Genomic DNA, 13,422 nt, shown 5'->3' with positions numbered 1-13,422 from the left:
TATTATTATTATTATGAAAACTGCTCACCTGAGCCATTAACTTGACACAATCTAAGCTCCGGGCCTCAGCTTTCCGCTGCCAAGGTGTTTATCTTCCCATCTTCACCCGCTCCTTCCACACTCACTAACTTCTTCTATTGAGTGATGAAGCCACCCAAGAGGTGGCACGGGCATGAATAACCCGTAATGACTTCTTTGTTAGTAAGATTAATATAACTTGACCTAGTGTGAGTAATTCAGTGAGGTGCTGAACAGGGCTCCCACGAGCCTTGTTCTTACCAGCTTGAAGATCGTCTTCAAGATAAAATCTTCAGTTTTGGCCTATTTATATTGGCGATTTTCCCCTGATAATTCCCTCTTATCTCACACGCAAGGGGTTCAGCGTTCGAGTCTCCTAGAACCCAGAGGAATGGATCGTTTTCCAGTATGGCTGCACAGTACTTCCACTGTTGCTGCAGCTGCTCACGGTTACGGTGCGTGTTGCTAATGCAAGAATTTGACCCCTTAGCTGTCGTGTGCAACACGCCCAGCTTGTGCAATGGACACCCAGCTTATATTTTTAGCGGAGCCGAGTAATCTTCAGTACAGGAGACATCTCCCGTCACGCAGGGTGCAGTCGCACCTCCACTGATCTCCAGTATCATCTATTGATACTGGAAATGGCTCAAAAGGGCCACCACTTATGGGGTATTCATGCCCATGCCACCTTTTGGGTGGCTTAATCTTCATCAATCAATCAATCTTCAGTCTGTACACTACTGTCTCAGGAACCTTTTCTTGATACCCCGAGTGATTCTTTTACCTGTTCCCAAGACACGAAGAGCTGGCAGTTTTTTGCTTTTGAAGTAATCTAGTTTTTAACGAAATGCATACAAGCTGATAAACTTATATGTACACACACACACACACACAACACACACACACACACACACACACACACACACACATACACACACACACACACACACACACACACACACACACACACACACACACACACATACACACACACACACACACACACACACACACACACCGCTGCCTGTTGTCCAGACAAAAATATAGCGATATATTTCTTGCTCAGGGTAAAGTTATCCGTCTTGGTGCCCAGCTACAAAGAGGCGTGTGTGTGTACCCACCTAGTTGTACCCACCTAGTTGTGCTTGCGGGGGTTGAGCTCTAGCTCTTTGGTCCGCCTCTCAACTGTCAATACAACTGGTGTACAGATTCCTCTATCAAATCTACATTTGAAACTGTGTATGGAGTCAGCCTCCACCACATCACTACTTAATGCATTCCATTTACTAACTACTCTGACACTGAAATAAAATCTGTCTAATGTCTCTGTGGCTCATCTGGGTACTAAGTTTCCACTTGTGTCCCCTTGTTCGTGTCCCACCCGTGCTAAAGAGTTTTTGTCCAACCTTGTCATTATCCCTGAGAATTTTGTAGGTGGTTATCATGTCTCCCCTTACCCCTTCTGTTTTCCAGGGATTTGAGGTTCAGCTCCCTTAGCCTTTCCTCGTAGCTCATACCTCTCAGTTCCGGGACGAGTCTGGTGGCATACTGCTAAATCTTCTCTTTGTCTTATGTTTAACTAGATATGGTGTGTGTGTGTGTGTGTGTGTGTGTGTGTGTGTGTGTGTGTTGATCACTAGTTCAAAAACTTGAGCCTCACTCAACAGCCATGAGGGTTGTACTCTTTTGCAATCACGCGCGTCAAAATTTTGTAAAAGTGCACAAAAGAAAAAAATTAAATTTAATTGCCATGCAGTTCACGTGGCTGACGTGGCCTGTAGGAGTGGCCCGGTGTGGCCTCCGGGCCCCAGGGTCCGCCACCACCACCACCACCATTTACACAAACCCGCCTCCCACTAAGTACGAGAAAATTCCTGCAAAATGTGTCATAAATATGTTTTTCAACGCCGCTTTTGTTACACCAAGTGTATGATGTAATTATTGTGGTGTGTTACAGTCATGTTGAATGACAGACTGGAGTCAGGTGTGTACTTGAGCCGTCATGTGGTCGCTTGAAATATGTTGTAAATATGAGAGAGCAGAGGCATGAATGATCGGTAAAAGTTTTATGTTCGTGGGAATGGCAGAGCCAGTGTGAAGCTGTTGATTACTGAGCGTCTTGTGTTGTAGCTGCCAGCTTCTGATTGTCCACGAAGGTGGTCTTATGGATCACAATAAGAATGGCAACAATTTCTGCCTTGTTGAAGACTCTGAAGTCCTTATCAGTGTAATTATGCTGCGTCATTACTGGAGATGAGTTTTCTTGCGTGGCTTTCTTCCTTGACCAGAATTCTGATAAAATGATGGACGGCAGGTCATCCAAGAGAGAGGTGTATACCCAAGACGGAAATGAACTTGGGCATCATATAAGGTTTTGCAACCCCTGCTGTCGAGCAAGTTTGAGATGCATCTTAGGGTTGTATTATTTTTTTAGCGGCATTGCTTGCTAAACTGAGCACATAGGTCTTTATAGTCAACCCGTTCTCGCAAATTCGTAAAGTCAATATTGACTTATTAACTACGTGCATAGATGATATACTAAACATAATAGATACCCTTAAAAAGATTCATAGAAAACACCGACCTTACCTAACCTTGTTAGTATCTTAAGATAAGCATCTTATTGCTTCGTAATTACAATTATTACTTAACCTATACCTATTATAGGTTAGGTAATAATTGTAATTACGAAGCAATAAGATGCTTATCTTAACATACTAAGTAGGTTAGGTAAGGTCGGTGTTTTCTATGAATCTTTTTAAGGGTATCTATTATGTTAAGTATGTCACCTATGCACATATTTAATAAGTCAATATTGACTTATTAAATTTGCGAGAACGGGTTGTGATAGTCATTAAAGAGTCATTAACTTCATATACAATATGTCAGTTTCCTCCGTGACCACCCGATTGATTGATGAAGATTAAGCCACCCAAGAGGTGGCACGGGCATGAATAGCCCGTAAGTGGTGGCCCTTTTGAGCCATTACCAGTATCAAAAGATGATACTGGAGATCTGTGGAGGCGCAACTGCACCCTGCGTGACGGGAGATGTCTCCCGGACCAAGTGGTGACCAAATGGCCTGACCACCAGATTTTGTCCCTACATTTGTATGCTTGTTCCAGGTTCAGCGTCATGCAGTCTAGTCAAGATCATCACTTGTGTTTCTCTGAAACAAATATAACCAGAAATCTTTTACTCAAGGAAGAAACTTATGTAAGTTGTAGTTAATGAGCCTCGTAGTAATTAGCATTTCCTAAGTCCAACGATTTTCTGTTAAACTTTGTCAATGACCAGGACAGAGCTTGACTTTCCTTTCTTAGTATCACGGTGAGATCTGTCTCACCAAACAGCCGTCGTGGCATTGATTTCCATCATGTGTTTCCAGTCTTCATATCTGGTAATTTCCATGTTATCAGTACAGCTTGGTATGACAGCCCTCTCCTGGTCCAGGCACCTTCTCCAGCTCTATTGTGAAGAACTCCTTGGAACTGTCAGTGTCTCACAGAACATGATACGGATGTGTAATTACCTAAGTGTAGTTACAGGATGAGAGCTACGCTTGGGGTGTCCCGTCTTACCAGTACTCTTTGTTGTATAACGCTTTGATATTACTGTGTGTGTGTGTGTGTGTGTGTGTGTGTGTGTGTGTGTGTGTGTGTGTGTGTGTGTGTGTGTGTGTGTGTGTGTGTGTGTATACTTCCCTATTTGCTGCTGCAAGATCGAACATTAGCTTTTGGACCCCTAATTTTTACAATTGGTGTTCCACGTTGGGGCTGTATGCTTTAAGATTTTTCTTACGTAGGCGGTGTACACCGCTCTAAATGTGTTCTTATTTAGGTTCTCGAGTGATGTTGCATACACCGCTGATGTTCCTATTTACATGAATATCTGAAGTTAGATTTAGTATGATACCCACTTCCAGGTCTTATTCCCCACCAGCGAGCCTTGTGGTACTCCACTCGTGGAGTACCGTAGACTCTACCGTAGTACCGTAGAGTACTCGTAGACTTTAAGACATTCTAGTACATTCTAGACATTCTAGACATTCATTCTCTTTCAATGCGATCCTGTAGGTTCCTTCCAGAGAGGTACTCTCTCACCAACTTTAGGACTCTGACACACAGCCTCCTGCTCTAGCAGCAGGCTGTGTGTCCCCATCTGTGTCCCCCTGTGTATCCCCTTGTGTGTCCCCTTGTGTGTCCCCTTGTGTGTCCCTTTGTGTGTCCCCTTCTGTGTCCCCCTGTGTATCCCCTTGTGTGTCCCCTTGTGTGTCCCCTTGTGTGTCCCTTTGTGTGTCCTCTTCTGTGTCCCCCTGTGTATCCCCTTGTGTGTCCCCTTGTGTGTCCCCTTGTGTGTCCCCTTGTGTCCCCTTGTATGGGACAATACTGAGTGCTTCCTGCCAGTCGAGGAATATGCAGTGTACCTCTCTTTTTCTTGTTTGATTCATGTCGTCTTTTTTTGCAGAACTATAATACGTTTGTCAAGTAGAATTTTCCTTGACAAATACCGTGTTAGTATTTTGAAACAAAGTTTACTCAAGTTTTCAACTGGCCAACTTGGGATCAGAGTCTCACTTGCAGAGTTATGTTTGTTAGTGATATTGATGTGTGTCCATCCCCCTGTGATGGACACACAGGGGGGATATTAATAGGGTATTAAAAGTATCAACACAGGACAGAACACGAAACAATGGATATAAATTGGATAAGTTTAGATTTAGGAAAGACTTGGGTAAATACTGGTTCAGTAACAGGGTTGTTGATTTGTGGAACCAATTGCCGCGTAACATTGTGGAGGTGGGGTCCCTCGATTGTTTCAAGCACGGGTTGGACAAGTATATGAGTGGGATTGGGTGGTTATAGAATAGGAGCTGCCTCGTATGGGCCAATAGGCCTTCTGCAGTTACCTTTGTTCTTATGTTCTTATGTTCTTATGATCAGTAACTTAGTGGTTATTATCTTACACATTCTTCTTCCTCGATGATTGATTGATGAAGATTAAGCCACCCAAGAGGTGGCACGGGCATGAATAGCCCGTAAGTGGTGGCCCTTTCGAGCCATTACCAGTATCAAAAGATGTTACTGGAGATCTGTGGAGGCGCAACTGCACCCTGCGTGACGGGAGATGTCTCCCGGACCAAATGGTGACCAAATGGTGTTCTTCTTCCTCGTCCACACATCTTGTAGTTGCTTCTTAACTCCTGGTGTGTGTGACATTGATCGCTTGGGATATTTCAGTCAACATTCCCCAAGTTGAGCAAAGTTTTTGTCTTCCAATGTTGTGGCTATTGATTGGCTACGAGTTTGATAACTTAGGTGTGTGAGAGAGGGAGAGAGAGAGAGAGAGAGAGAGAGAGAGAGAGAGAGAGGGGGAGAGAGAGAGAGGGAGAGAGAGAGAGAGAGAGAGAGAGAGAGAGAGAGAGAGAGAGAGAGAGAGAGAGAGAGAGGGGGAGAGAGAGAGAGGGAGAGAGAGAGAGGGAGAGAGAGAGAGAGAGAGAGAGAGAGAGAGAGAGAGAGAGAGAGAGACCGAAATTCATTGATAGACAGTAAAAAGAAGAGAGAGATGGAAATATAATTATGCTATATAATCACATTAAAAGTACATTGCACATATTTTTAAAAGTGATCAATGACGTCATGGTACTTACGATAAAGTTATTATTACTGAGTTTTGCAGCAAACTTGTCTCTGACGTCATTGTTGACCTATGACGTCATGGTTATATTCAAGGTCCCTTCGCTTCCTGCATCGACTGTCATTTGTTTGTGAATGTCATGCCTGCATTTTGGCCACCTAAGTGACTTGATCAGTGCCCGGCGGCGCGAATTTCAGATTTGAGAAGTCGTCGCTTAGTTTCCGGCGCCATTTTAACCGCTGCCATATTCAAAATATTGTGTCCATGACGTCACCAGGACTCATGACGCTCCCACTTTCTTTATGACGTCAGTGACGCGCGAATTGTTACAAAATGGCGACGTCCATGACGTCACTCATTTATACAATTACGTCACGAATTGCAGAAAATAGGAAATATACAGATATGACGTTTGGAAAAAAAAAGAGATCGAGATAAAACGCATAAATAAAAAATACTGAGAGAAATAGATAATCATAGAGATAAGGGGAGAGAGCGAGAGAGAGAGAGAGAGACGAAACAGCAAAACGTATGACGCCAGACAGTAATTATGGCAACTAGAACCGGTAATTCGCCCCCCCCCCCTCCCTATATCTCCTATATCTCCTATATCCCCCTCCTATATCTGCTATATCCCCCCCCCTAGCTCAACCTCTTCCCTCCCTCTCCCCCCCCCACCCATCTCTCGCTATATGACCTTATATGACCTATATGACCTTGTGTGATCCTGTATGGCGGGCGTATAGGCCTATATGACTGTGACGTATGCCTTGTTTATAATGATTTAGCATATCTATATAAGATGTAATGTTTGTCCACCTGTTCAAAGTAGGCCGGATGCCTAGGGCTAGCCCCTCCCAGCTTTCCAAGATATCACATCAAGGGGGGAAAAAGCGGATTATGTAAGTATGGCTTGAAAGACGAGGTCGGCCCCATTGCCACCATTTAAGAAATATCGACATCTATAGCAACCCCTTCCCCCCCCCCCAACCTTACGATTTTCATGAAGTTTGAATTCGAAGATTTTTTTTCCATTTTAGCAGCTTTTTCAGTGTTTCGTAACAATTTTTTTAGGAGAAAGGGAAGGAGGAAAGTGAAGAGAAAGGGAGAGGAAGGTGGAGAGTGTGGGAGAGGTGAGAGAAAGGGGAGACTGGGAACGGGAAGAGAAAGAGAAGGAGAAAGAGAGAGAGAAAACCGCATCTAGTAGGTGTATTCACCTAGTTGTGCTGGCGGGGGGTTGAGCTCTGGCTCTTTGGACCCGCCTCTCAACTGTCAGTCAACATTATTTTTCCACACACTCACTTGAAAGGTAACCCTCACTCCCCAGTACACACTTGAGAGGTAGACCTAACTCTCCAGTATACACTTGAGAGGTAAACCTCACTCCCCAGTATACACTTGAAAGGTAAACCTCACTCCCCCGGTACACACTTGAAAGGTAAACCTCACTCCCCAGTACACACTTGAGAGGTAAACCTCACTCCCCAGTACGCACTTGAGGTAACCCTCACTCCCCAGTACACACTTGAGAGGTAAACCTCACTCCCCAGTACACACTTGAGAGGTAGACCTAACTCTCCAGTATACACTTGAGAGGTAAACCTCACTCCCCAGTACACACTTGAGAGGTAGACCTAACTCCCCGGTACACACTTGAGAGGTAAACCTCACTCTCCAGTACACACTTGAGAGGTAAACCTCACTCCCCCGGTACACACTTGAGAGGTGAGAACGTAGCCATAGACTCACCGACGAAGCACTTACCGCCTTTCCCAGAGTGTCTTAGTAGTCGTAGTCGTTGTTGGACGGGCGGGTGTGAAGCCCTCCGCCGCCCCCCCTTCTCCCACGGTGGACGACCATCCATGGGGGAGGTCGTCTCCCACACTGGACGACCATCCATGGGGGAGGTTGTCTCCCACACTGGACGACTATCCACGGGGGAGGTCGTCGCCCACGTTGGACGACTATCCATGGGGGAGGTCGTCTCCCACACTGGACGACTATCCATGGGGGAGGTCGTCGTCTCACGCACACTGCTGGCTTTTTGTCCAAAGCCAGTTGACAGTCACACAAAAAACTCGTCTTTTCAAACACTTCATTTTTTGGCTTAAACTCATTCTCAGTCGGAGGGAATACTTGCTGTTTCTTTAGAGAGATATGGAAGACGCTGTTTCAAACACAAGGCTCCAAAATAGGTTTGTTTTAATAATTGATTTAGCGTGTTTATTTTGGAAAATGACAGACTCTTCTCTGTCTCTGTCTCTGTCTCTCTCTCTCTCTCTCTCTCTCTCTCTCTCTCTCTCTCTCTCTCTCTCTCTCTCTCTCTCTCTCTCTCTCTCTCTCTCTCTGTTCTCTCTCTCTCTCTGTTCTCTCTCTCTCTCTCTCTCTCTCTCTCTCTCTCTCTCTCTCTCTCTCTCTCTCTCTGTTCTCTCTCTCTCTCTCTCTCTCTCTCTCTCTCTCTGTTCTCTCTCTGTTCTCTCTCTCTCTCTCTCTCTCTCTGTTCTCTCTCTCTCTCTCTCTCTCTCTCTCTCTCTCTCTCTCTCTCTCTCTCTCTCTCTCTCTCTCTCTCTCTCTCTCTCTCTCTCTCTCATTTAGAAATAAATCTTTCGAAGAAAGCTTCAAGGAGCTGTGCTGGTTTTGGTCGAAGAAGTATAGATTATTGGAAGACATGATCGAAACGTATAAGATAGTGAAGATTTCTCCCTAAGCTTAGACATGAAGAACTGTTTGAGATGCTGACTGGATGACCTCTACTACTGTGCTTACTGTTGCAGTTATCTTACTAAAAAGTGAGTACTAGTGTCAGTAGTGGTACCACTGGCATTGCTACTACGACCACTACACTGTAATTAATTCTCACGTGGCTGTTAATTCTATTAATTCACTTCTTGTAATGTTCGTGCTTCTGGTATTGCTGCTGTTGGGACTAAAATACCACTGGTATGGCAACCATTGTAAGTCCACTACGGGCTCGCCATAGCCCGTGCTGCTTGCCCCGCTCCTGTGCCAGGTAAGTTACGGGCTCACCATAGCCCGTGCTACTTGCCCCGCTCCTGTGCCAGGTAAGTTACGGGCTCATCATAGCCCGTGCTACTTGCCCCGCTCCTGTGCCAGGTAAGTCCACTACGGGGTCACCATAGCCCGTGCTGCTTGCCCCGCTCCTGTGCCAGGTAAGTTACGGGCTCACCATAGCCCGTGCTACTTGGAATTTGTTCCGAGTAGCTGAATCTATAACAACAACAACATACCAACAACATTTGCATAAGCAGAACAAATCCACAAGGGCCGTGACGAGGATTCGAACCTGCGTCCAGGAGCATCCCGTTTGTATAAGCAAAACACTAACACCTCAACTACTAAGCTCAGTACCGCTGATAATACACCATCTACTACACCATCTACACTCTTCACCATCACCACCACTGAGTATCCTTCCCCCTCTTCCTACCTCGTGTCACTGCCCCTCTTCCTCACCACTACCACTGTTCACCAGGATATCCCCACTGCCACTGTCACTGCCACTGCCACTGTCCACTGTCCACTGCCACTGCCACAACCACTGCCACTGCCACTGTTCACCAGGATATCCCCACTGCCACTGCCACTGCCACTGCCACTGCCACTGTCCACTGTCCACTGCCACTGCCACTGCCACTGCCACTGCCACTGCCACTGTCCACTGCCACTGCCACAACCACTGCCACAACCACTGCCACTGCCACTGTCCACTGCCACTGCCACTGCCACTACCACTGTCCACTGCCACTGCCACAACCACTGCCACTGCCACTACCACAACCACTGCCACTGCCACTGCCACTGCCACTGTCCACTACCACTGTCCACTGCCACTGCCACTGCCACTGCCACTGCCACTGCCACTGCCACTGTCCACTGCCACTGCCACAACCACTGCCACTGCCACTACCACAACCACTGCCACAGCCACTGCCACTGCCACAACCCTCCACCACCACCACCAGACACGAGGACACTCCCCGTGCCACTATTCAACCTTCATCCTGGCTTAATTATTCAGTATCTCGTCGACGAAAAATGCCACGGGGGCCAGAGTGCGTCAACTCATACGCAGCGTACGACAATTTTCTCTTACACATACGATACTTTGTTTTGCTTGGCGTTAGCCTTTAAGGCCTATATATCAGCCTCTGGAGGATAATTAACGCTATTGCTTGCTGACCGAAAAGTATAATTTAACATATTACTGGCATAAAATATACTCTTAATGTATATATGCATTGACAGTGTCTCAACAAGTGAAAAGTGGTCAAAGTGGCACGGGCGGCTGGGGCACGGGCGGCTGGGGCACGGGCGGCTGGGGGCACGGGCGGCTGGGGCACGGGCAGCTGGGGCACGGGCGGCTGGGGCACGGGCGGCTGGGGCACGGGCGGCTGGGGCACGGGCGGCTGGGGCACGGGCGGCTGGGGCACGGGCGGCTGGGGCACGGGCAGCTGGGGCACGGGCGGCTGGGGCACGGGCGGCTGGGGCACGGGCGGCTGGGGCACGGGCGGCTGGGGCACGGGAGGCTGGGGCACGGGCGGCTGGGGCACGGGAGGCTGGGGCACGGGCAGCTGGGGCACGGGCTGCTGGGACACGGGCGGCTGGGGCACGGGCGGCTGGGGCACGGGCTGCTGGGGCACGGGCTGCTGGGGCACGGGCTGCTGGGGCACGGGCTGCTGGGGCACGGGCTGCTGGGGCACGGGCTGCTGGGGCACGGGCGGCTGGGGCACGGGCAGCTGGGGCACGGGCGGCTGGGGCACGGGCTGCTGGGGCACGGGCGGCTGGGGCACGGGCGGCTGGGGCACGGGCGGCTAGGGCACGGGAGGCTGGGGCACGGGCGGCTGGGGCATGGGAGACAGGGGCACGGCTTGCCAGGCCTCGCACGACACCTGTGCACGCAATCAATGTCGCGCCTCAAGTCACCGCTGTCGGCTTTAATATACTGGAAATTGATTGACGTTATCGGTGTGCAGTTGTGGCTTCTCCCATATCCCCCCCTTCTCTCTCTCTCTCTCTCTCTCTCTCTCTCTCTCTCTCTCTCTCTCTCTCTCTCTCTCTCTCTCTCTCTCTCTCTCTCTCTCTCTCTCTCTCACTTAGCATCTACCTCTTGACCTTTATAACTTGAAATCGATGCGCGAATCAAGATGGCGGCGACGAAAAGGAACTGTTGTGAAGAGGAAAGAGCCCTTTTCTCCCTTCCTCCTCCTCCTCCATCATCACCACTTCTCTCTGGTTCTTATCTGCGTTCCAAGAACCCCTCCCCCCCCATACCCCTCCCCCATCTCCACATATGCCCGGGAGACTCGAACGGGGTTCGCGAAATTTAAAGTGAATGGTTCTGAACCTGGTCGATGATTGATCGTTTCCTTACGTAATATACTTGTCCTCTGTGACATACTTGACTGGTTATATCCGAGATCAGTGACACGGCGAGTATACTCGGACACGCTACAACTTGACCAAGTTATTACTTATCTCTTCAGGGTGCCATTGAGGTATCACTCGACCCCTCTAAGACGTTCCATCTTCATATTATATATATATATATATATATATATATATATATATATATATATATATATATATATATATATATATATATATATATATATATATATATATATCCCTTTCGTATCTACCTTAATTATCTTTTCTCCTTCCTCTATAGTCTCCGTTAAGGAAATAATAATAATAAAAATAATAATACTGTAATTATAATAAAATTATCCGAACCGGTTGGGCTTTGTCTTTTGTGATATATGGGAGAGGCTGAAGTATTAAATATTTTCGCTTTTGGGCTTAAGGCCTATCAACCTCTGGAGGGTCGTTAAGGCCTATCAACCTCTGAAGGGTCGTTTAGGCCTATCAACCTCTGAAGGGTCGTTAAGGCCTATCAACCTCTGTAGGGTCGTTAAGGCCTATCAACCTCTGGAGGGTCGTTAAGGCCTATCAACCTCTGAAGGGTCGTTAAGGCCTATCAACCTCTGGAGGGTCGTTAAGGTCTATCAACCTCTGGAGGGTCGTTAAGGTCTATCAACCTCTGGAGGGTCGTTAAGGTCTATCAACCTCTGGAGGGTCGTTTAGGCCTATTGACCTCTGGAGGGTCGTTAAGGCCTATCAACCTCTGGAGGGTCGTTAAGGTCTATCAACCTCTGGAGGGTCGTTAAGGTCTATCAACCTCTGAAGGGTCGTTAAGGCCTATCAACCTCTGGAGGGTCATTAAGGCCTATCAACCTCTGGAGGGTCGTTTAGGCCTATTGACCTCTGGAGGGTCGTTAAGGTCTATCAACCTCTGGAGGGTCGTTTAGGCCAATTGACCTCTGGAGGGTCATTAAGGCCTATCAACCTCTGAAGGGTCGTTAAGGCCTATCAACCTCTGGAGGGTCATTAAGGCCTATCAACCTCTGGAGGGTCATTAAGGCCTATCAACCTCTGGAGGGTCATTAAGGCCTATCAACCTCTGAAGGGTCATTAAGGCCTATCAACCTCTGAAGGGTCATTAAGGCCTATCAACCTCTGGAGGGTCGTTAAGGTCTATCAACCTCTGGAGGGTCATTAAGGCCTATCAACCTCTGGAGGGTCGTTAAGGTCTATCAACCTCTGGAGGGTCGTTAAGTCCTATCAACCTCTGGAGGGTCGTTTAGGCCTATTGACCTCTGGAGGGTCGTTAAGGTCTATCAACCTCTGGAGGGTCGTTTAGGCCTATTGACCTCTGGAGGGTCATTAAGGCCTATCAACCTCTGAAGGGTCATTAAGGCCTATCAACCTCTGGAGGGTCGTTAAGGTCTATCAACCTCTGGAGGGTCATTAAGGCCTATCAACCTCTGGAGGGTCGTTTAGGCCTATTGACCTCTGGAGGGTCGTTAAGGTCTATCAACCTCCGGAGGATCGTTTAGGCCTATTGACCTCTGGAGGGTCATTAAGGCCTATCAACCTCTGAAGGGTCGTTAAGGCCTATCAACCTCTGGAGGGTCATTAAGGCCTATCAACCTCTGGAGGGTCATTAAGGCCTATCAACCTCTGAAGGGTCATTAAGGCCTATCAACCTCTGAAGGGTCATTAAGGCCTATCAACCTCTGGAGGGTCGTTAAGGTCTATCAACCTCTGGAAGGTCATTAAGGCCTATCAACCTCTGAAGGGTCATTAAGGCCTATCAACCTCTGGAGGGTCATTAAGGCCTATCAACCTCTGGAGGGTCATTAAGGCCTATCAACCTCTGAAGGGTCATTAAGGCCTATCAACCTCTGGAGGGTCATTAAGGCCTATCAACCTCTGGAGGGTCATTAAGGCCTATCAACCTCTGAAGGGTCATTAAGGCCTATCAACCTCTGAAGGGTCGTTAAGGCCTATCAACCTCTGGAGGGTCGTTAAGACCTATCAACCTCTGGAGGGTCGTTAAGGCCTATCAACCTCTGAAGGGTCGTTAAGGCCTATCAACCTCTGGAGGGTCGTTAAGGCCTATCAACCTCTGGAGGGTCGTTAAGGCCTATCAACCTCTGAAGGGTCGTTAAGGCCTATCAACCTCTGAAGGGTCGTTAAGGTCTATCAACCTCTGAAGGGTCGTTAAGGTCTATCAACCTCTGGAGGGTCGTTAAGGCCTATCAACCTCTGAAGGGTCGTTAAGGCCTATCAACCTCTGAAGGGTCGTTAAGGTCTATCAACCTCTGAAGGGTCGTTAAGGTCTATCAACCTCTGGAGGGTCGTTAAGGCCTATCAACCTCTGGAGGGTCGTTAAGGCCTATCAAC

At 47.9% G+C, this 13,422-nt stretch overlaps 1 protein-coding gene across 1 annotated transcript in view; it reads right to left on the bottom strand.

Moving 5' to 3' along the window:
* Positions 1-7,858, bottom strand: part of LOC123775263 (uncharacterized) — a 153,805-nt gene extending 145,947 nt beyond the window's left edge. Inside the window, exon 1 of the mRNA XM_069311519.1 lies at positions 7,420-7,858. Within this exon, the coding sequence (XP_069167620.1) occupies positions 7,420-7,663 (244 nt within the window). The 5' untranslated portion in view covers positions 7,664-7,858. The remainder of the gene's footprint in view (positions 1-7,419) is intronic.
* Positions 7,859-13,422: the final 5,564 nt, after the last annotated feature.

This window comes from Procambarus clarkii, chromosome 70 (assembly GCF_040958095.1).
Source record: "Procambarus clarkii isolate CNS0578487 chromosome 70, FALCON_Pclarkii_2.0, whole genome shotgun sequence".
NCBI classification, from domain to species: Eukaryota; Metazoa; Arthropoda; class Malacostraca; order Decapoda; family Cambaridae; genus Procambarus; species Procambarus clarkii.
The sequence above is the reverse complement of the archived record's forward strand: the minus strand, read 5'-3'. Positions and strand labels throughout refer to the sequence as shown.